We start from the raw sequence: 22,028 nt of genomic DNA, 5'->3' as shown, positions 1-22,028 counted from the left end.
TTCTGACGATGGAGTTCTCGGAGAGATCAGTGGTAGTGAAACTCTTTGGGAGTGAACCTTTCTGACGGTGGAGTTCTCGGAGAGATCAGTGGTAGTGAAACTCTTTGGAAGTGAACCTTTCTGACGGTGGAGTTCTCGAAGAGATCACTGGTAGTGAAACTCTTTGGGAGTGAACCTTTCTGACGGTGGAGTTCTCGGAGAGATCAGTGGTAGTGAAACTCTTTGGGAGTGAACCTTTCTGACGGTGGAGTTCTCGGAGAGATCAGTGGTAGTGAAACTCTTTGGGAGTGAACCTTTCTGACGGTGGAGTTCTCGGAGAGATCAGTGGTAGTGAAACTCTTTGGGAGTGAACCTTTCTGACGGTGGATTTCTCGGAGAGATCACTGGTAGTGAAACTCTTTGGGAGTGAACCTTTCTGACAGTGGAATTTTCGGAGAGATCGGTGGGCCCACCCTCGTCGTCTCTGAGTGGAAAGTCGTGCGGCAGTGCAATTCCTTCCTGTCTGACCCCACAGGAGGGTGTAAAATGTGACACGGCCCGGGCTCCACTTTAAGAGATGTCTCTATGCCGTGTGAGAGTTCTAGGGCTGTGTGTGTGTGTGTGTGTGTGTGTCTGTGTGTGTGTGTGTGTGTGTGTGTGTGTGTGTGTGTGTGTGTGTGTGTGTGTGTCTGTGTGTGTGTGTGTGTGTGTGTGTGTGTGTCTGTGTGTGCAGGCCACAGTAGGGGTGGCAGAGGGAGGGGTAATCGGGGGAAGAAGCCCACTTTAGACGGCGGTTGCAGCTGTCTGCTCACATTCCACACTTGTCGTCACACCAACGACTGGAGCTTCAGAGGAGCATAGTGGGATACACACACACACACACATACATAGAAACACACCGACACGCTGTCGCACACACACTCACACGGATACATTCTGCATTCAGTTAGTTCGCTCTCCTTCTCCTCTCTTCCACTCTTCGGACTCAGCGCTACCAGTTTAACCAGTACAGGGCCAAGGCCCTCACACCACCATGGCGGACCAGTACAACATCAATGAGGAGAAGATTGTGAAGGACAGTCACACGAAAGAAATTGACCTGATCAACAGGGATCCAAAACAGATCAATGAGGATGTTGTCAAGGTATGTGTGTGTGTGTGTGTGTGTGTGTGTGTCTGTGTGCATGCACCAAGGTTGAGCTTAGACCTTTCACAAGTTCAAGATTATGGATTAGCCCAAGAAAGCGAATCAATCCAAAACTCTCAGCAGGCATGGGAATTACTGTAGCTCAAATTTCAAACGGTTTTTCTGTATCAGTAGAAATGAAACCCAGTGGTCTCCAACTCACGATGTGTGCTTTGGGGTCACGCCCTGGCATTCTGATCTGGAAGCTCTGTGTGTTTAACTCGGTTTCGGTGATAAAAAAAAAAGCCCAAATGTAGGTCTCTGGGAGCGTTTGCATGCATCCTGCACAGTGCTGTTGGCTCTCTGAGTGGCATGGCATGACCCAAAAATAGCTCCCGGACCCCAGCTCTCTGTCCGAGCTGAGTGCTGTGCCTGTATTTTTGGAAAGGGGTAAAAGGGTGTGTCGTCTTCAATCAGACTGTTACTTTTTTGGAAGTTATCTGCAGGGGTTTCTGTTTCTGCTCTTTGTTGTCTCAGAGTGACAAACACAACAACAGCTGTATCTATGGGAGCCTATCAAAAATAATGTTTCGGCAAACAGCAATGCGTTATGTTAAAATTGGTTCGCTCCAACCCAGATGACTCATACTGTAAGTATAGAACCCACACCCCAGCCCAGGCTACAGGAACACTCACAACTCACACATGAGTAAAACACTCCACTCAAACACTCACAACTCACATATGAGTAAAACACTCCACTCGAATACCCTCAACTCACACATGAGTAAAACACTCCACTCAGACACTCACAACTGGCATATGAGTAAAGCACTCCACTCAAATACCCTCAACTCACACATGAGTAAAACACTCCACTCAAACACTCACAACTTGCATATGAGCAAAACACTCCACTCGAATACCCTCAACTCACACATGAGTAAAACACTCCACTCAAACACTCACAACTCACACTTGAGTAAAACACTCCACTCAAACACTCACAACTCGCATATGAGCAAAACACTCCACTCGAATACCCTCAACTCACACATGAGTAAAACACTCCACTCAGACACTCACAACTGGCATATGAGTAAAGCACTCCACTCAAATACCCTCAACTCACACATGAGTAAAACACTCCACTCAAATACTCACAACTGGCATATGAGTAAAGCACTCCACTCAAACACTCACAACTCGCACATGAGTAAAACACTCCACTGGAATACTCACAACTCACACATGAGTAAAACACTCCACTGGAATACTCACAACTCACATATGAGTAAAACACTCCACTGGAATACTCATGTGAGTATTACAGTATGTTTCTCACTAATTACAGGAATAATTATCGCAGTGATATAATTATAGCTATATGACACGTTACATGTCATTATTGTATGATAAAAATGTTTATGGTTATAATGATGTGGGCATAGGACAGAGAGAGAGTTGTTACACAGAACATTCAACAATTCAATAGTGTTAAATCAACACTTACGAGTGTCAGTCCCATCTCACACTTGTCTACTGTGGGACATACCAAAATACTGACTTAAAGTTGACTTCAAACTGGTGAATGAGTTGTGTAGAGACATCAGGTTGCATTTGCAGATGACGGGTCAATGCTATCAGTGTGGATGGGGGTGTCTTGGGCCAAGTGAAATTAGAGGGGTGTCAGTCACTGCTATTAGTGGGTCACAGACCTCATACACTTCATGATAAGAGAGGGGGTCTTTAGAGAGTTCTCCTCTTTACGTTGCTATTGACTGCCAAGTTATAAAATAATTGTTTTTTGAGAAGTTAATGTACGAAGAAAACATACAAAGTTCAGTCGTAGTGCAGAGCGGCATCCCTGTTGTCCAGATATGCAGTTGGATTTTAGAGGCAAATGCTAAAGTGACTAAAATAGTTTAATAGCATGCCGCAATAGCATGTCATCAGCAGCCGCAGGCCAGAGTACCCACAATGCCACACTGCCATCTACTGAGACGTTTGGCACCGCAACTGCCATTTATTGGCAGTGAAATCCATGTTTTGTGAAAAGGTTTTACTATCCCCTGATTCCTAACATTCACACAACATAAAGCACACACTTCCCAGACTGCTGCTTTGCCTGTAACCAAATTATTGACTCAGTTATCGATCTTACGTGCTGTTTTGTTTTTTTGTGAGATAAAAACATGATCCGACATATTATGGGCTATGAACGCATTTCTAGGTAATGTCGGCCTGACCTTTGGTTTGGAAAGGTCACGTTGTGAGAAAAATCGTTTCCCAAACGGCCTTTGTGTTGGCAGGTGGACTTTGAGGACGTGATCGCCGAGCCCGACGGGACGCACAGTTTGGACGGCGTTTGGAAGGCCAGCTACACGACGTTCACCGTGTCCAAGTACTGGTGCTACCGCGTCCTCTCGGCCGTTTTCGGCGTCCCCGTGGCTCTGCTGTGGGGTTTCCTGTTCGCCTGCATCTCTTTCTGCCACATCTGGGCCGTCATGCCCTGCATCAAGAGCTGCCTGATCGAGACGCAGTGCCTGAGTCGCATGTATTCCCTGTGCATCCACACCTTCTGTGACCCTCTGTTTGAAGCGCTGGGCAAGATCTTCAGCAGCGTGAGGGTGGCGCTGCGGAAGGAGGTGTAAACGTGGGACAGACGGCGGTGTTTACAAGCCTCAAGGGGGGGGGGGGGGGGGCCAATGTGGGTTTTGTTCCCGCCAAGCTTGGTTCCATTCGCCATTGGCAGTTTATTCACTGCACCACCCCAACCCCCCCCCCTCTCCCCACCCCCCGCCCCCGAAAAAAAAATAAAAAACCACTCTTAAATCTTCCCGTTTTTCAAGCAAAAACAAAAACAAAAAACAAAAAATACTAATCTTCACCCCTGATCTGCTTTTGGAAAAGAGGTTTTCTCTTGACCTCAATGAGACATCCTGGTTAAAAAAAAAAGGTAATAATAATATTAATAATAATAATAATAATAATAATAATAATAATAATAATAATAATAATAATAATAAATTGACTTAATAAGACTTTGAGAGAAAGACGAAAAGATTTGTTCGTATCTCTTGTATCTTCGCCGTTTGAAAGTAGTTCCTTTGCCAGAGATCCTTACCTGTTCTATGAGGTTCTAAGGTTCTAAGGTTCTAAGTTCTCACTCGTTTCGGGCATAGTCCGACAGTTCTACAGGGCCCAGCCTGTAGGCGAGACATCAGATGCTAACTTTGCTCAGAGTGACGTTTTCTCAGTGATGTCTCGTTGACGGCTCAAAGTCGTCTCACACGGAACGGGAAAAATCAACGTTGCCTGTGACAGAGCCTAAATAAAAATTTGCGAAGGCACAATATCCAACCGTGAGATAGGTGTGTAGCACGCTTTATGACAAATGATTGTGATGAAATGCACAGGTTGTTACCGTACACTGACGAGTCATTACTTATGGTCACAAACAAATTATGACAAAATATTTGTTATATTCTAGAGTTAATGGAACTTGGTTTGTTTGAAAGTGTCGTTGTTGTTGTTTTTTTTCTGTTTTTTCTTATCGCTGCCACATTGTCTGGTGTATTCTGTGTACAAGTACTAATTAAATATATTTAAAATGTGTTAAATCATAACGGCTTGGTCTGTTTTTAACTCCACGTTTTGTCGGCAACAGATTACATTTCTATAAATGGTAAAAAGTATTGAATGCAACGTTCAGTTTTTTTTCAGGGGCAGGAAGAAGACAAATACCTGTGGAACATGGAACCAATCATGAACTGTGTCAGACTGTAAGGGGAAAAAAATATAAATAAATAAAAGCCTTCCCTAAAGGGTTTGGAGGCCGAGTTCAAACAGACTTTTCGGCTGGCTGACAGACAGACAGACACACCGACCAACCACTGTTAAAAGTAAACTAAGTCCCCCAGAATAGGGATTCATCTGAGATACTCTGTGGCCATTAAACCATACTTTCCATCTGAGAACGTGCTGATGTGTGTGTGTGTGTGTGTGTGTGTGTGTGTGTGTGTGTGTGTGTGTATGTGTGTATGTGTGTGTGTGTGTGTGTGTATGTGTGTGTGTGTATGTGTGTGTGTATGTGTGTGTGTGTGTGTGTGTGTGTGTGTGTGTGTGTGTGTGTGTGTATGTGTGTGTGTGTGTGTGTGTGTGTGTGTGTGTGTGTGTGTGTGTGTGTGTATGTGTGTGTGTGTGTGTGTGTGTGTGTGTGTGTGTGTGTGTGTGTATGTTTTTTTAAGGTGGAGATGTGTAGGGGAAGCAGTGTTTCTGAGGGAAAGGATAAACCGTGAATGATTTGTTGTGGCTTGACACACCAGCATGTCTAATTTGTGTGACTTTTCTGTCATGTGTCACACTGACAGCTTTTGAGTTTGTTTGTGAAATACTGCTCCAGGGTTCAACGTATCATTTCTCACATCATCCGAATGGAATTGTGTTTTGAACGGTGAGAAAGGAGGCTGGGGTCAAAAAGACGGCTTCAGTTCTCTCTGTCAACTGATAAAAAGCTATAACATCTCTCTCTCTCTCACAGAAGGTTTAGAGAAACGAGTCTTGCTGTGTTTGGACTATTGCCATATCTACATCTTACGAATCCATCTCTTCTTCCCTGTGAGAGAGAGAGAGGGTTATGACCTGGAGACCGGCAGTGAAGAAGAAGAAGAAGAAGATGGTGATGTCATAAATAGAACCTTTCATTGATGGCCAATAGAATGTCAACAGAATGTGTCACTGAAGCTCACTGGCCACACGAACATATTACCCATGTTTAATATTTCAGATAAACTGATAAGAACAAGCATTGATTTTAACGGGTGGACCACTCCAGCTAAAGTGAGGGGCTTAGCACTTGACTGCAGCATAAAAGGAAGCTGTACTTGTTTAATTCTCTCACTTACGGATTACAAAAAAAAAAAAAAGAAAGAAAAAAAAAATCCAGTCTACGGTACAATAGACATGACGGTATGAAAGAAGATATCCACAAGATGTACACAGTTATATTTCATATATCACATTCAGTTTATTGTCAATAAATAAGATCTAGATCTACACGCACAGAACTATATTACACTAAATGTAAATCCGCATTGTTATTTTTCAAAGGAAAATTCAGTAGCCTCATTAACAATCAGAAAACTTAGTACATCTTAGTGAAGTGTGGGTTCAGCATCGTAAAACATTCATTTGCCGTTTACAATACTGCCTTTCGGCCGTTTATTTCAAAGATCAAGGCATCTGATAAACCCAATCAATTCTTGATAATTAACGTGGAAAATACATTTTTTGCAACAGATATGGAACAGTGTAAAACAGTTTATGGAACAATGGTTTCCTTTTGTGTAAACACTTCTTCCTGTGAAGATTTGACTCATTAAGATGCAGTTTTTCTTTTAAAGGTGAATCAAACATCAAAATTTGCATATACTAAACAAAGCCACAATGTTACAGAAGGAAAAGACACAGACCGATATCCGTGTGGACAAACTCGAAAAAGTCTCTCGATTGAGTATAAAGATGTGAGTTTATCTGTGATGCGAGTTCATTCATAGGAGTGAAGAATGTGAAGTCAGTGACTTTGCTTCACAGGAAAAAAACAACAACAATAGTATATAAGTAAACCTTAACATTCTTTCCTTTTTGAAAAGCAGTTGTATTTAAAAGAAATGTGCAAATGTTTAATGCAAGTTTAAGTGTAATGTTAGAGCCCAAAGACATCAGAAGAACACATCAGATAACACAGAATGCGAGTAAAATTCAGAAATTAGTCTGTGCAAAACTATAACGCATGAAAGTACGTCCATATGGAGACAGAAGAAAAATCAACACATTTTTTTTTTCTCTCACCTCTACCACATACCAATATAACTGACTCTGTCATTCATACGGTGGCCCTCAGCTGCCAAAAGAAATCAAACAGTCAATGATGGAAAGCAAAACTCAAACCTAAAAATAAAATAAAAAAAAAAACAGACACTGCATTTCCTGCTCTGCTAAGTGCCCCCACTGTGGATGGGGTTTAAACACCTCTGGATTGACCATTTCTGTCTCTTCTACATCACTAAATGATGCTGGTGTTTCCAATTTTGGTTTCCATAACAACAAAAAGTAAAAATAAAAAAAATTATATATGTATATAATATATATATATATATATACATAATTGGATTTTTTTCACTCTTTGTTTTAATGTGTTGTATTCTGTTCCCATATATATCGTTTTTGTTGTTGTTTTGTTTTCTTTGTTTACTTTTATTCTTTTCTGTCCTATCTGCGTTTTGATTTTTTTTTTTTTTCCAGCTCAGGGTCACTGTACTGTAATCCCAGCAGTTTTGTGGATCAGCTCACCCATCGAGAGTCAAGTCAAAATCCCAGCACTCAAATCATTAGCAACTTTGTGTCCTTGTGACTGATTTGCAAGTCAAGTGTTCTCCCTTGTGTCCACACTGCATGTAAATAAATCTGGCAAAGCAGGGACACGGAGAGGCAACGGCTCATTTACTTCAAGGAGCACTAAAGAACAAACAAAAAAAAAAAATTAAAAATGTAAAAATCGTTGTTGGCATTTTCCACAACACGTCGGTTAAACTGCTTAATCCTTTACGTGGCATACAACCATCAAGCTCACGACCTCGATAAATTTTTTTTTTTTTTTTTTTTTTTTTAAAGCAGTGCAGTTGTGTTATGCCTTTACAGGGGTGTGTGAGAGGCTGGTGGACTTGTGAGCACTGGGGCCAGAATCTCAATGAGCTATGATGTGAACACCGGGTCTTTGGATGGAGGCTGGTCACACTTGATGGGTTTTCCATGTGATGAAGGTCTAGACCCAGTGCATTGGACTTTACATGGTAGGTGTCTGGACCCACATGGTTTGCACTTTTGTCTGGGTGGATGTTTGAGTCCTTGCTTATTGGATATTTGTCCTCCAATTGCATGGGCTCTCTCTCAGTGGACAAATGCTCAGTTCCCAATGTAGTAGAGCTTTGGCACATGAACAGGACTGTTTGGCACTGGACTCTCTGGTTGGATGTTCGGGTTCCCTACGTGGTGGAGGTTTGGGTGATGCTCCTTTGGCTGCTGGTGCTCTTAATGACATAGGTGGAGGAGTTGCTCTTGCGGCTGGAGTCCTGATCTCGCTCGGGGAAATGACACTGCGAGGACTTCAGGTAGAGAGCTGAGCAGCAGAAAAGGCTTTGTTTCAGGTCGTGAAAGAGGTGGCCGGCGAAAAACATGTAGATCCAGGGATTACAGCAGCTGTTCAGACTCGCCAGCAACATGGAGATGATGAAGGGCATAGCTGTAGAGGGAGAGGAAGAGGAGGAAGAAGATGAAGAAGAGGAAGAGAAAGAAGAAGAAGAAGAGGAAGAAGAAGAAAATGAAGAAGAAGAAAAAGAAGAAGAGGAGGAAGAAGAAGAAGAAGATGAAAAAGAAGAGGAAGAAGAAGAAAATGAAGAAGAAGAAGAAAATGAAGAAGAAGAAGAAGAAGAGCAAGAATAGAAACTTCATTAATGTTGTTTCATAAATGAACAATACACATAATTTAATAAGGACATCAAGTCTTGCATTTCATATTTTTAATCTACTTACTGTTTACATTCTCCTGTTCAGTCGTCACTGACATTCTGAAGTGGCCTATTTTAACTTCATGGCCTTCTTTTAGACTGTTTCAACCCTGTACTGCAAGGTGACACGGAGTTGAAATTCTGAAATCTGGCTGAAATCTGTGTTCAGGACGTGAGTCGTATCACAGCCATGCTTGGCCATTGCGCTGTCTGTTAGTCAAAGTGAGTACGTGTTGTTTGGCACGGAACCACTCTGGCTGATATGACCTCATCAGTTTGATGAGGAAATGCCTTTTCAAGCACACTGGCTCCAATTAAAAAAAAAACATGGCCAGCATCTCTGTTCTCTAATTTCTCGCCTTTGTTTTTCCTGGCATTTACAAACTCTCTGAATGCTTTAAAACATAAATTTTGGTACATCCAATAAACATTTTGGTTGACACAGATTCAGAATTTGTGTTTTTTATGCCAGCGATATATCGATGTTCTTTGTTTGTTGATGTTCTGCTGTGTTTTCCCAACACTGTCCCTCCGGGCCACTTCACTCAGCTCTGCCAACCTTCAGAATGTGCTGACAGGATTCATTCAAGGTATCGCAATGTTGCAAACTAATTTCAATAGGCTTCCCGCAAATGCACTGTAAACAATTGGACGATTCAAAGGCAAGATATCCTTGGTGAAATTGCATTCTTGTGTCAGTCATTCAAGTCAAGATCCATGACTGCGCCCTGAACGCAGCACAAATCCGACCGACCACAGCCTTGGTGGTCAACCAAACAGCTGGGCTATGTGTACGCCACTGTTTTCCTGCACCAAGACACGTGTGAAACAGATGCCGCCCCGGGAGGACAAGGTTGCAATGTACTGAAGTCACTGACATGTGTATGTGGTTGACTTAACAGGGCTTCTTCCATTTCGATTCATAGGTCGCAACCAGACACAGACGCTTAGCATTCAGAAATATCCACAAAGAAACAGAAAGGCACAATTTCTCAATGATCTCATGAGCACACAAGAGGAGTTTAAAAAAAAAAAAGCGAAACAATCATGCTAAGCTTGTAGGAGCGTGTTGCAGCACACAGAACATCTCACGGAGATCAGTGCTGTGACATTAACAACCCGACAGCTCAGCTGGTGCAAGTGTCGTCCCGCAAATGAATTTTGGGATTAATGTCACTGATCCGTATCCTCCGTTTGACCTCCCTGTGACTTACAAGAGGCACCTCCCTCAGAGCTAACGCTAACACCATTCCTGTCTGAATCAACGGGCACAATCAGAGGAAAAGATTCCGATTACAAGGCCACGATTGCCTGTCGTCATAACAACGAGTCAGCACTTTGATTTATTACCACCAAAGGCATCTTGATGGGAACGTTAGTTTCTGTGTGATTAGCAAAGGGAAGTGCCAACCCAAAGCCAAAGAGCCAAGGAAAAGCTCCCCATCACCGGGCAGAACAGCCTGTACCAGGGGCCTAGTGGCTCTTGTTTTTCCAGACTGCTTAGGAATTGATATTAGCTGATATCGTTACTATAAATTGAGTCCTGGAAATAGACCATAATCCCCAAATTCTAACTGTCCTCCAGTGCCACTGTTTTCCTTCCTTTCTTTCTGTTCAGAACTGAAGGAAGCATTGAGCCAAATGTGAACGGACGACCACTAAAAAAGTATATGTATGTATGTAATGGTTAGCAGCCCCCTAGAGCGACACACTGCCTAAGACTAACAGCACAGAGTTGATTTCCACTCTTAACTGTGCCACACTCGTTGACTAGCCCTTTCCTGTACAAAAGGAGGGGGAGATCGGCCCAGTCACGGGCTCAACAAGCATGTTACGCCGAGTTTAAAAACATTACTCGATTCAAAGTGTGGAGAAACACGCAGCTGCTTTCACCAGCCTCACTGACATTGCCTCAGGCAACAGGCCTCTGAGCGAGAGATTTACAACATCACGGGTCACTGAGCAGTCCAAATGGGGGGGGGGGGGGGTGTATTTGCATTATTTGTGTTCTCTGTGATCTGTTTGTCATAAAGTTAAAAAAGGCAGTCACAATTCTGTGTAACAAGTTTGTAATTTTATTCAGGTCAGCTTCGCGCGTGTGTTGATATCAGCCACCATTGTAAACACTTAATTACATAATAATAAACAGGTAATCATAAATTGTAAATCTCTGTGATCGCACACACACACACACACACTGTGAACAGTGAGCAGTGAATTTGTCCTCTGCATTTAACCCATCCAACACACCAGTAGTGAACACACACACCAGACGCAGGAGCAGTGGGCAGCATCCCTTGCGCCCGGGGGGGGGGGGGGGGGGGGGGGGGGGGGGGGGGGGGGGGGTGGGGGGGGCATCAGGGTTAAGTGCCTTGCCCAAGGGCACACAGCCTTGGATGTTGGCCCTGGGAATCAAACCAGCAACCCTTCGGTTATGCATCCTTCTTAAATGTTATTACACATTTAATACAAGTCTTGTATATAAGCCAAACACCAGACATGCTATTGTGCTGGAGGGTATAACTATAACAATAAGAGGCCATGCCAGCCTCATTCTGGGGTCCCAGTCTGGACATGACTGCCATGTTACAGTCGTTCATTACGTCATCATTCAAACCTCACTCTCTCCTCCTCAGAAGCTGCGGGGTGATTAAGATACTTAAGCCCTTTAAAACAAAGGATTTGTGAGAGATATGACCTTTGCTGTGCTAGCTCAACATGTCTTTCACAGAGAGCAGACACACACACACACACACACACACACTACTGGGAAAATCTGGAAAGTTCCTTCTCCTTTTTAAGCAATTTGCCAATTTGCTGTCAAGTGCTAAACTGACAAATGACTCTGGTCGCATGGTCACACAGGCCTAAGTGGCAATTAATTGAGGTGGACACGAAATCTTGTAATGCTTCCAAGGTACAAAGTCATAAACGATGATGCATCAACATTTTGACTTTACATCGTAGATAAGGCTTTTAAGATTGATTCATGTTCCGTTTGCCAGCAACCCATTTATTAAATCAGCGTTAATAGGAAATGCTGTCCAAAGCAAACAAACAGGGAGGGGGGCAGCCGAAAATAGAGAAGGAAAACGCACTCCGCTGGACGATTGTTTTTTTTGGTAATGTGTTCCGTTACGGCATTATTTATTTGTTTTTCAAATGGACCAGACCTGTACCACTGGGCTACACATACATTTATCTGTGAACTGTTTGTAGACTTTCCTTTGGGAAAAACAGAACAATCCAGTGTGTTCAATCAGAATTAGCAGTCAGAGGAAACTGGACAAGGGCCAGTGAATGAGAGAGAGAGAGAGAAAAAGGGGCACAGACAGCGAGACGGAGGAAGGGACTGAAGAAGAGAAAGAGAGAAGGAGACAGAGAAAGAAGAGGAAAGAAAAGAAGCTGGCAAGGAACCAAGGCAGAAACAGAGAGAGAGAGAGAGAGAGAGAGAGAGAGAGAGACAGAGAGTGAGTGAGAGTAAGAGTGAGAGAGGGAGAGAGAAAGAGAGAGAGAGTGAGTGAGAGAGGGAGAGAGAGAGAGAGAGAGCGAGAGAGATTGAGAGAAAGGGAGAGAGTGAGGGACATAGAGTGAGAATGACAGAACGAGAGAAAGAGAGCGATAGATAGAGTGAGAGAGAGAAAAGAAGAAGAGGAAGGAGAAGATTGGGAAACAGTGAGCAGCACTGATGCAGTCCTGGGACGGGTCCAGATGGTCCATCTTTGGCAGTCTGGTTCTGTAGAGTGTTCTTTGATGGCTGGACTCATTACTTGGTTACGAGGCTGTATGATGATGCTGTACTGGAATCACTGTGCGAGGGGAGAGAATGCAGGGGCATGACAGGGTGTAGCTAAAGAGAAGGAAACTATACCCACACATGAACGTCCAAAGGCTCTGTGTGTGTGTGTACGTATGTGCGTGTGCGTGTGCGTGCGTGTGTGTGTCTGTGCGTGCGTGTGCGTGTGTGCATGCGAGTGTGTGTATGTGTGCATACATGTGCATGTGTGCGTGCGTGTGTGTGCATGCGTGCGTGTGTGTGCGTGCGTGTGTGTGTGCGTGTGTGCGTGCATGCGTGCGCGTGTGTGTGTGTGTTTGCGTGGGCCTGACTAAAGGGAAAGAGACTGTCTGTAAAGTCAGATGTAACTTTCACAGTGCTGAGCAGAGAGAACAGGCTGCAGTGACTACGAGGAGGCTGACTGCTCACGTAGAGAATCAAGTCAGATACAGATACATGGCTCTTGTTTATGTCAGATACATGGCTGTTGTATATGTCAGATACATGGCTCTTGTTTATGTCAGATACATGGCTGTTGTATATGTCAGATACATGGCTCTTGTATATGTCAGATACATGGCTGTTGTATATGTCAGATACATGGCTCTTGTTTATGTCACATACATGGCTCTTGTTTATGTCACATACATGGCTCTTGTTTATGTCACATACATGGCTCTTGTATATGTCAGATACATGGCTCTTGTTTATATCAGATACATGGCTCTTGTATATGTCAGATACATGGCTGTTGTATATGTCAGATACATGGCTGTTGTATATGTCAGATACATGGCTGTTGTATATGTCAGATACATGGCTCTTGTATATGTCAGATACATGGCTCTTGTATATGTCAGATACATGGCTCTTGTTTATGTCAGATACATGGCTGTTGTTTATGTCAGACACATGGCTCTTGTTTATGTCAGACACATGGCTGTTGTATATGTCAGATACATGGCTCTTGTTTAAGTCAGATACATGGCTCTTGTATATGTCAGATACATGGCTGTTGTATATGTCAGATACATGGCTGTTGTATATGTCAGATACATGGCTCTTGTATATGTCAGATACATGGCTCTTGTATATGTCAGATACATGGCTCTTGTTTATGTCAGATACATGGCTGTTGTTTATGTCAGACACATGGCTCTTGTTTATGTCAGACACATGGCTGTTGTATATGTCAGATACATGGCTCTTGTTTAAGTCAGATACATGGCTCTTGTATATGTCAGATACATGGCTCTTGTTTATGTCAGATACATGGCTCTTGTTTAAGTCAGATACATGGCTCTTGTATAAGTCAGATACATGGCTCTTGTTTAAGTCAGATACATGGCTCTTGTTTAAGTCAGATACATGGCTCTTGTTTATGTCAGATACATGGCTCTTGTTTATGTCAGACACATGGCTCTTGTTTATGTCAGACACATGGCTCTTGTTTATGTCAGATACATGGCTCTTGTATATGTCAGATACATGGCTCTTGTATATGTCAGATACATGGCTCTTGTATATGTCAGATACATGGCTCTTGTATAAGTCAGATACATGGCTGTTGTTTATGTCAGATACATGGCTCTTGTTTATGTCAGATACATGGCTGTTGTTTATGTCAGATACATGGCTCTTGTTTATGTCAGATACATGGCTCTTGTTTATGTCAGATACATGGCTCTTGTATATGTCAGATACGTGGCTCTTGTATATGTCAGATACATGGCTGTTGTTTATGTCAGATACATGGCTCTTGTATATGTCAGATACATGGCTCTTGTTTATGTCAGATACATGGCTGTTGTTTATGTCAGACACATGGCTCTTGTATATGTCAGATACATGGCTGTTGTATATGTCAGATACATGGCTCTTGTTTATGTCAGACACATGGCTCTTGTATATGTCAGATACATGGCTGTTGTATATGTCAGATACATGGCTCTTCTTTGCCCCTTTCTCTTTGTGCTGCGTCTACTCTTCCTTTACGATAAAAGCAATACTCTCACAGCATAGACGCTCTGTTCCATCTGCTATTGAATCCATCTTTAAGAACTGAGAGAGGGAGAGAAAAAGATCCCCTTAGTTTATGCAATGTCTTGGAAACGCGTGAGAAATTCGTGATTTTTCCGGAGAAAGCGTAAGAACCAAAGAGCGAAATCAAAAGACGAGGTCAAGCTTGTCAAATTTGGGGGGGGGGGGGGGTTCAGCCACTTCAGCGTGTCTGACAGCAAACCCCCTCGTGGCAGATTTGCGAAAAAGAGAACCATATCGACTTACGACGCGTTGTCAGCTTTAATTTATACCGATCAAAGAGTCTCTGTAACCTCTTGTCAATCGACTAAACCGGATATTCTGTTTCGGTGCCTTTTCCTGTGTTTAGACTCTGTTAGATGAGGGAAAAAAAACAAAGCCTTCTCCTTTAAGGGTTAGAACTTGAGCCATGGAAGTAAATCCAGAAGCCTTGTCTGAAGTGACATGGCCAAAATGCATTGAAATATAGTCATTTATTTTCAATCTGAAGATTGCGACTAAAATTTAAAGACTGCCAAGAAAGGGGGGAAAAAAATATACCGTTTGGCTTTTCATGCGTCTTGCTCTAGTTCAAAAAATCAAAAGAACGACTGCAAGTTATTTTAAGACATTAATGATGGTGTTGAAATCTTAAGGACTAACTCTTGAACATGCCTGTATCACAGAGAGTTGTTGAGGTTTTTTTTGCTTATGTTATAAATTTCTTGGCGGAGCGACTCCATTCCAGTGTTTTCGCTTGAAGATCGGCGCCAAAGGGCCAGAACAGCAGTCACCAGCAGAGAACAGAGAGAAAGGAACTATTCTTTGTTGCATAATTCACTAAATGCTCAGCCTTGAATAAAGCTTAATTAAAAAAAAAATGACAGAGTTGTTTATTTCTTGTCTGAATTTAATGCCAGTTTTGGTATTTAAGCCAGTGTTGGACACCAGTTTTATCAATAGCATAGTTTATCAGAGCTCAGAGTTTACTGCAGGACCGTACCATCTCTAACACCCTGCCGTTAGACGACAACAGGCAGTGGTCGATTATAGACAGCTGAAGACACGAACTCTCATTCACACATAGCAGCGCTGTAGGGAGCAGTCCTGTTTGAGAATCAGTCACTGTTAAAGAGCAGTTGTGCTAAAGGATCAGTCAATGTCAATGAACAGTCCTCGTTAAGGAACAGTCATGTTTGAGGATCAGTCCTTGTTAAAGAGCAGTCATCTTTAAGGATCAGTCATTGTTAAGGAACAGTCATCTTTAAGGATCAGTCATCAAGGAACAGTCATGTTTGAGGATCAGTCCTTGTTAAAGAGCAGTCATCTTTAAGGATCAGTCATTGTTAAGGAACAGTCATCTTTAAGGATCAGTCTATTGTTAAGGAACAGTCATCTTTAAGGATCAGTCATTGTTAAGGAACAGTCAGAGGTCTCACAGCGATGATAAAACATCGGGTTAAGTGCTGTGCTTGAGGTTTAAACCCTCAGCATTCTGGTTATTAGTCACTACCAGAAACTGGGCAGTAACGGGTGTAACGGCTTGGTAGTAAGTAGGTTATAACAATTACACGAGCCATAAAAAAGTACAGTGACTGAGAGAGTCTGATGATGTCAGAGGAACTGAGATTTTAAGGCTGTTTATCTAAACCCGGTGACATATTCCAATACAGTAATCAAATCGGTAAACACTGGAACATTTTGTTACACATGATGGTTTTATAAGAGCTGTGACTAAACGAAACCACAACCACATGAAAGACAAAAATCTGCTGAGAGCTTTTGTGTAAACAAAGAGCCTGGAGCAAACTAAGATTTCTGTCATTAAAGAAACTGGGAGTCCTCTTACCAAAACTGAACCAAATCTACTGACAAACAATTTCCTGTTAATCTTAGTGATGAAAAAGGACTATTGAGATTTGTGGAAAATATGAAATGAAACAAAGACTTAATACAATGACATTATGTAGATCTACTATAATGATATATGTCGTCATGGCTCAAATTACGGGACGGGGACTGGGGGGAGTCTGACCCCCCTAATTAAGACTTGCACCCCCCCCCCCAAAAAAAAGGTAAAAACAACTTTTCTGGGAGGGAGGGGGGTCGAAACATTTATATATCCCATGCTACATAGCCCTGGAGAAAAAGTTTACCCCCCCCCCCCCCCCCACAGATCTAGTTATGTGTTACTCTACAGATCTGTAGAGTAACACATAACATGTGTGAACTTCACCATTTTGTGACAACGTTGAGGTGGCCCTAGTCTATTTCTACCTAACAACAATATGTACAATTATCAATCAGGACCTATGGATCAAATCTGGATCAAATGCACTGGTTATACGTGTATTAGTGGTGTGGGGTTTTTTTGTTTGTTTGTTTTTGTTGGGGTTTTTCTGAACACTGTACTGTTGAGAGGAATTATGAATGCTGGTGAATATTTGAATCAATGTACTTCCCAGAACCTACAAAAATTCTGTCTTTTTTTCCCCCATGTTATAAGAGAACAGAAGGAGGAAATCAAAGTTGCAAACTGAAATACAATCACCGTCCATAAACCTGGGGTCACTTTGCATTGATGAAAGACCTCAGTTTCACTCTTCTAACTGTAAAATTTAGTGTAAAACTACATTATCACCAGCTGATTTGAAGGTATAAATGAATAATGAACCACATTTCCCAGAGGCCATGCACCAGACAATTTCATCGATTCTAACGTGTGTCATGAGGGTCGATATTAGAGCACAAACGTCTGTAATTAGGAGTGTATCAATTACATTTTTTTGACACAGGGGAGAAGGGAAGTCGTATGTTGAAGAGTAATCTGGACACAAGACGACCCGGATCACGTCAAATTTGTCTTTTCAAAAAGTCGCGTTAAGGGAAACACTGAGATGAACGCGACAGAAAACAGACACATAGAAAATGTACAATGAGAACAATTCAACTCTCATGTTGTGTTTATCCTGCTTTTGTCCTAAGATTCGTAGTCTGTGCTTAATCTAGTCCCCTGAGTCAATCATTGTCTCCTAAAAGCTAATGTCAATGTACTGTTATGTGAAGACACCATTTCAGCACTGAATCAGTAGTTTGCGATTCCTGGCGTGCTCTGTTCCAAACTGCAGTTAACTAGCCTAGCTGAGGACTGTACAGTGAGTCCAGTGCACGAATCATTGTGTGCAGTGGGTGTGGTCTTAACATAGAATATGGGTGACTCAGAAGTGCTGAACAGTTCATGGGCTTCAAGACTTCAGGCTTCACAACTTTGGGTTCAAGGTCAAGTCCAAGGTCAGATGGATCCCATTGTCTGACCTTGAAACGTACCCAGAGGTCATTTTCTCTCATTTTCTGAGAGAATACTGTGTTGGTGTTTTTACTGAGAGGTTGTGTGTATTTTCATTTTGCGCTGTTGCCGCCCCCTGCTGTCCGACACCTTATCACCATTTGATGTGTAATTTGAATGGCCAAACATTGAAATCTGACGCAGGTTTAATAAGATCAGTTTGGATATTGCAAGTGGCCCTCTTTCTGATATACCATTGTAACACATTACACGTTAACCCAAAAACAGTGATAATGCACAGGAGAAAAGAGATGGAGGCAGCATGAGCAGTGCAATGTCTGGACAGATGCTAACTGAAAGCAGGTGAGAGACTTGACAAGTATAATCAGATCTATGAACACTGGAACAGTTAGTCGTGCATGATGGTTCTGTAAGAGATGTGACTGAACAGAACCACAGAACCACACCCACAGGAAGACAAAATTTGCTGAGGTTTTTCTGCGGGAACAAATAGCTCAGAACACAAATGGTCTACAGTTTTTTTGTTTTTGTTTTTTTTTTAAATAAACTGACTGTTTAAGTTTATTAAAAAAAAAAAAGTCCTCATTTGAAACACATTTGTGTTGTCCTTTTGCAGTTAGATTAAGAAAAGACACCTTTAAAGGCGTCAAGTATTATATACGTGTGTGAGTACAATTCTATAAAAAGTCATGTGTTCACTTCATATGTTATTAGCTACCGAGGACACTAAGAGTAATCAGCAACCATTACATGAATAAAAAGTATTTTATAAAAGTAGTATGACGACTTAAACATTTCAGTGTTAATCACGAAACTTCCATCTGTGGCTATAAACCTGTGTTCTCTTTCAAACACTGTGGCTTTGCCGAATTTTCTCTTTATTTTTCATGTGCTTATTTAAAGCAAAAGAAACATGGCCTTTCAAAAATAAATCAGTGCCTTGAAAATTCCTCTTTGAGCCCCCCCCACCCCCGCGCCTCGATATGCGCACACAGACACATACACACGCACGCACGCACACACACACGCGCGCAGCATTACAAATGTCTCTGGTCGCTAACGATAGGGACACTTCAAATAAACTTTGAACCACAGTGGGGATAAACGGGCTCCCTGTGAAAGTCACAAAAGGCTTCAGGCTTAGTTCTCTGATATATATATTGATATTGTTTACAGCATGTATGATTGGTTGTTTGCGTGTGCGTGCGTGCGTGCGTGTGTTTGTATGTTTGTGCTGGGCATAGTTTTGAACGCTGTTTATTGTTTGATTCATTGCGTCCTCTTTACGTGCTTCTCCAAATATCTGCTGTTAGGGAAACAACCTAATTGCCTTGTCTTTCTCTAACAGAGGAGTTGTGTGTGGGTTGCTGGGGCAGCTGGGCTCACTGGGGGAAGCGTTCGTAATTTTTTCTGTGCGTCAGCCTGTGGTGATTTAAGTCGCAGCTCAGCTATGCATTTACGTTTCCCCCAAGGCCTCAGTGAATTCCGCCGCTCTCTGACCGATCGTCCATCAGGGGTGATTTGAAAACAGATTATTGTCACGGACCACCGGTATCACAACTGCATAGAACCCACTTGTGGTTAGGCGGTGGTGGAGGGAAAAGGAACTATGTTACTGTTAATTCAAGGCGATGTCTGGCGAATGCTGGTTTAGAATGCATTCTGTGTATTCACATTTTATGAAATACGAAGTTGATATATTAAAATAAAGTCCAAATTAAAGCCATGTCTTGTCGTAAACCAGGGTGCTTCTTCTTTATCTCGAGACAAATGAAATCGTGTTCGAAGTGGAAAATAGGCCAACTCGTTATTTTAAATGCACAAAGAATGGAGGATGAGAATCCCCTAAAGAAATCGTACACTTTGACTTTGTTTAAGCCCCACAATTAACAGCAGCTTCAACGTTAACTATACAATCTACAAGAAGTACATTCTCGAAAAATGCGACGCTCCAACATCTTACAGTGGGTCACATAGACAAATGCAAGAAAACGCGGCGGCGTTAGGCTGACTGGCGTAATGTTTGAGTAATCAGCGACGCGTGTCTCGGTTAGAAAACCACCGTGCAGTGCTTCAAGCCCATTCACAATTTGCTGCAGTGAGTAAGCCGACATGAGTGAATGAGGCAATACCATTCACTGCGCACCTATTCCATCAGAGATTCAAAAGCCTGATGACTGTTTAAACCTGACTACGCACAGATATATGGCGCAAAGCCGAAAACAAACAAAGTAACCCACCAATATTTAGACAACATATAAACCACTTTCTGCTTAGATAATGGGTAGGCCTGTGTACTTTCGATTAGACCTTAAAAATTCGGCTTTAAAAGTCAAATTGTAGCGAGAAATTATCATGTAAAGAGTAACATTCGTAAAATACCTATAATTCACTTTTGATATTTACGGATCACACAGGATCAGATTCCCCACCCCACCAGTTCTGTCCGTGTTTGTGAGGAGGAGGAGGAGGAGGAGAAGAAGAGGGGGGGGGGGGTGTAAGTTCTTAAGAATTGAATATAATTGCGTCATGGTTCATCCTGTTTACCCTGCACCACCACTGAGAAAAATGTAGATTATATTAAATTATATTAACGCTTACTATCGTTTTCAAATCGCTTACACTGATCGTCTACACACTTTTTTTTTAAAGCCAAACATTATTTTCTTTTGAGGACAGCTAACCTGATGCACGCAGCTGACAGGGAATTTCATCATGAGTTCTGAATGTTTCTATAAATTTGAACTTATACTAAAAAAATGATGCTTGAACTAAAACTTTCATAGGTTCTCGGTTCTCTGGAACTCTGCTCGAGGGAGTATGAGGCTGAGGCATAACTAACACAAGTAACGGCTGATGGCTCCAGCGAAACCACTTGGACACTGCAGACCGCGAAGAATGCGTCACGGACTTCAGTCTGCATTTGCAATAGCAGGGGGGCAATAGCTAGTACCTGATCTAAGATTTAGAAAATTAATTGTTTATAATTTTTCTCACACATACTTTTAAAGCAAAATATATATATCTATAGTGTCCTTAATCCTTATTCAATGCCGTTTTGTGACTGCAAGAGCGCCTTTATGATATCACCTCAAACTCGAGATAGTGCTTACCCTCTCGAGGCGCCTCGGGATCCCACGCTGACCACATCTGGACAAAGAAAAACGGTGTCCAGCAAACGATATACGCAAGGACGATCACGAACGTCATTTTCACCGTGGTGATCTTTGCTTTGGAGATGAGTTTGACGCTGCTCACCCGGGCCAGCGCGTTGCTTTTCGTAGCAGTGGGAGTGAGGGAGATACACTGTTCCCTTTTGGTTTTCAGTTTGAAGTTTTGCCATATTTTAAAGCTTATGAGTCCGTAGCAAATGCTGAGTATCGCCACCGGTATGACATAGATAGTTAAGCTTATCCAGGTAATGTAGGCTTTGGCTCCCCATGGTTCTACAAAGTCGCCCCAGCAGTCGTACACCCCAGATCCAACTTCCCTCAGAGAAAAGATATACACTTGCGGTATGCTGAACAGCAGACTTAGCACCCAGCAGAAGATCACATAAAAACGGTCCGTTCTTTTGTGTAAAGAGCGAAGCGGTTGACAGATAGCCAGGCATCTGTCTATGGACATCAACACCAGCATATAGGTGGAGGCGAACATCCCAACGATCTGTAAGTATTTCACCAACCTACAAAGGAAGTCTGGCCCGTAAAAGCGAAAGGTGATGTCCCAGATAAGTTGTGGCAGGACTTGAAAGATGGCCACTACCAGGTCCGCAATACTAAGGTGCTTCATGAAGTAATACATGCGAGATTGGCTGTGTTTGGCTGTGTGGATAGCAACCAGGACGCACAGATTACCTGCAAGGGCTAAGAAAAGCACGAGAGCCAGGACTGTAACCTCCACTTTCGCCACTTCTTCATTTCGTTTCAGAGGATTCACCGTTTGGTTTCCGCCATCAGTCCCGTTACCGAAGCTGTAGTTCTTCCACGTCTCGTTGAAAGACCAAAAGTCCTGATCTTTAAGAGCATCCTCCATGCTGCTCAGGTCCAGTTCCACTCCTCAATTCTCCACAGCACAAGAGCACAAGAGAAACCGCATGACAGTCTTTTCTCAGTCTCAGCGGGAGGCTTCTTCGTAAGGCAGCGCCTTCGTTTGTGCCATATCACTTACTTAACAGGTGTCACGACAGAACCTTCAGTCGATTTTCTCTCGGATCTCAGACAGAGTGAATTCCATCTTTATAGCGTGGTCTCC

General features: G+C 42.6%; 2 protein-coding genes across 2 annotated transcripts; one reads left to right on the top strand and one right to left on the bottom strand.

Annotated features, from left to right (window-relative positions):
• The first annotated feature begins 1,012 nt into the window (after positions 1 to 1,012).
• cav3 (caveolin 3) lies at positions 1,013 to 3,759 on the top strand. Its single transcript, XM_030778609.1, has 2 exons — positions 1,013 to 1,123; positions 3,418 to 3,759. Exons 1-2 carry the CDS (start codon positions 1,013 to 1,015, stop codon positions 3,757 to 3,759), a joined length of 453 nt encoding a protein of 150 aa, XP_030634469.1.
• Positions 3,760 to 8,151: 4,392 nt separating this feature from the next.
• Positions 8,152 to 21,809, bottom strand: oxtra (oxytocin receptor a). Its single transcript, XM_030776717.1, has 2 exons — positions 20,888 to 21,809; positions 8,152 to 8,408 (listed from the first exon to the last, which is right to left on the bottom strand). Exons 1-2 carry the CDS (start codon positions 21,807 to 21,809, stop codon positions 8,152 to 8,154), a joined length of 1,179 nt encoding a protein of 392 aa, XP_030632577.1.
• Between the last annotated feature and the right edge of the window lie 219 nt (positions 21,810 to 22,028).

The sequence above is a fragment of the Chanos chanos genome, chromosome 6 (genome assembly GCF_902362185.1).
Source record: "Chanos chanos chromosome 6, fChaCha1.1, whole genome shotgun sequence".
In the NCBI taxonomy this organism is placed as follows: domain Eukaryota; kingdom Metazoa; phylum Chordata; class Actinopteri; order Gonorynchiformes; family Chanidae; genus Chanos; species Chanos chanos.
The sequence above is the reverse complement of the archived record's forward strand: the minus strand, read 5'-3'. Positions and strand labels throughout refer to the sequence as shown.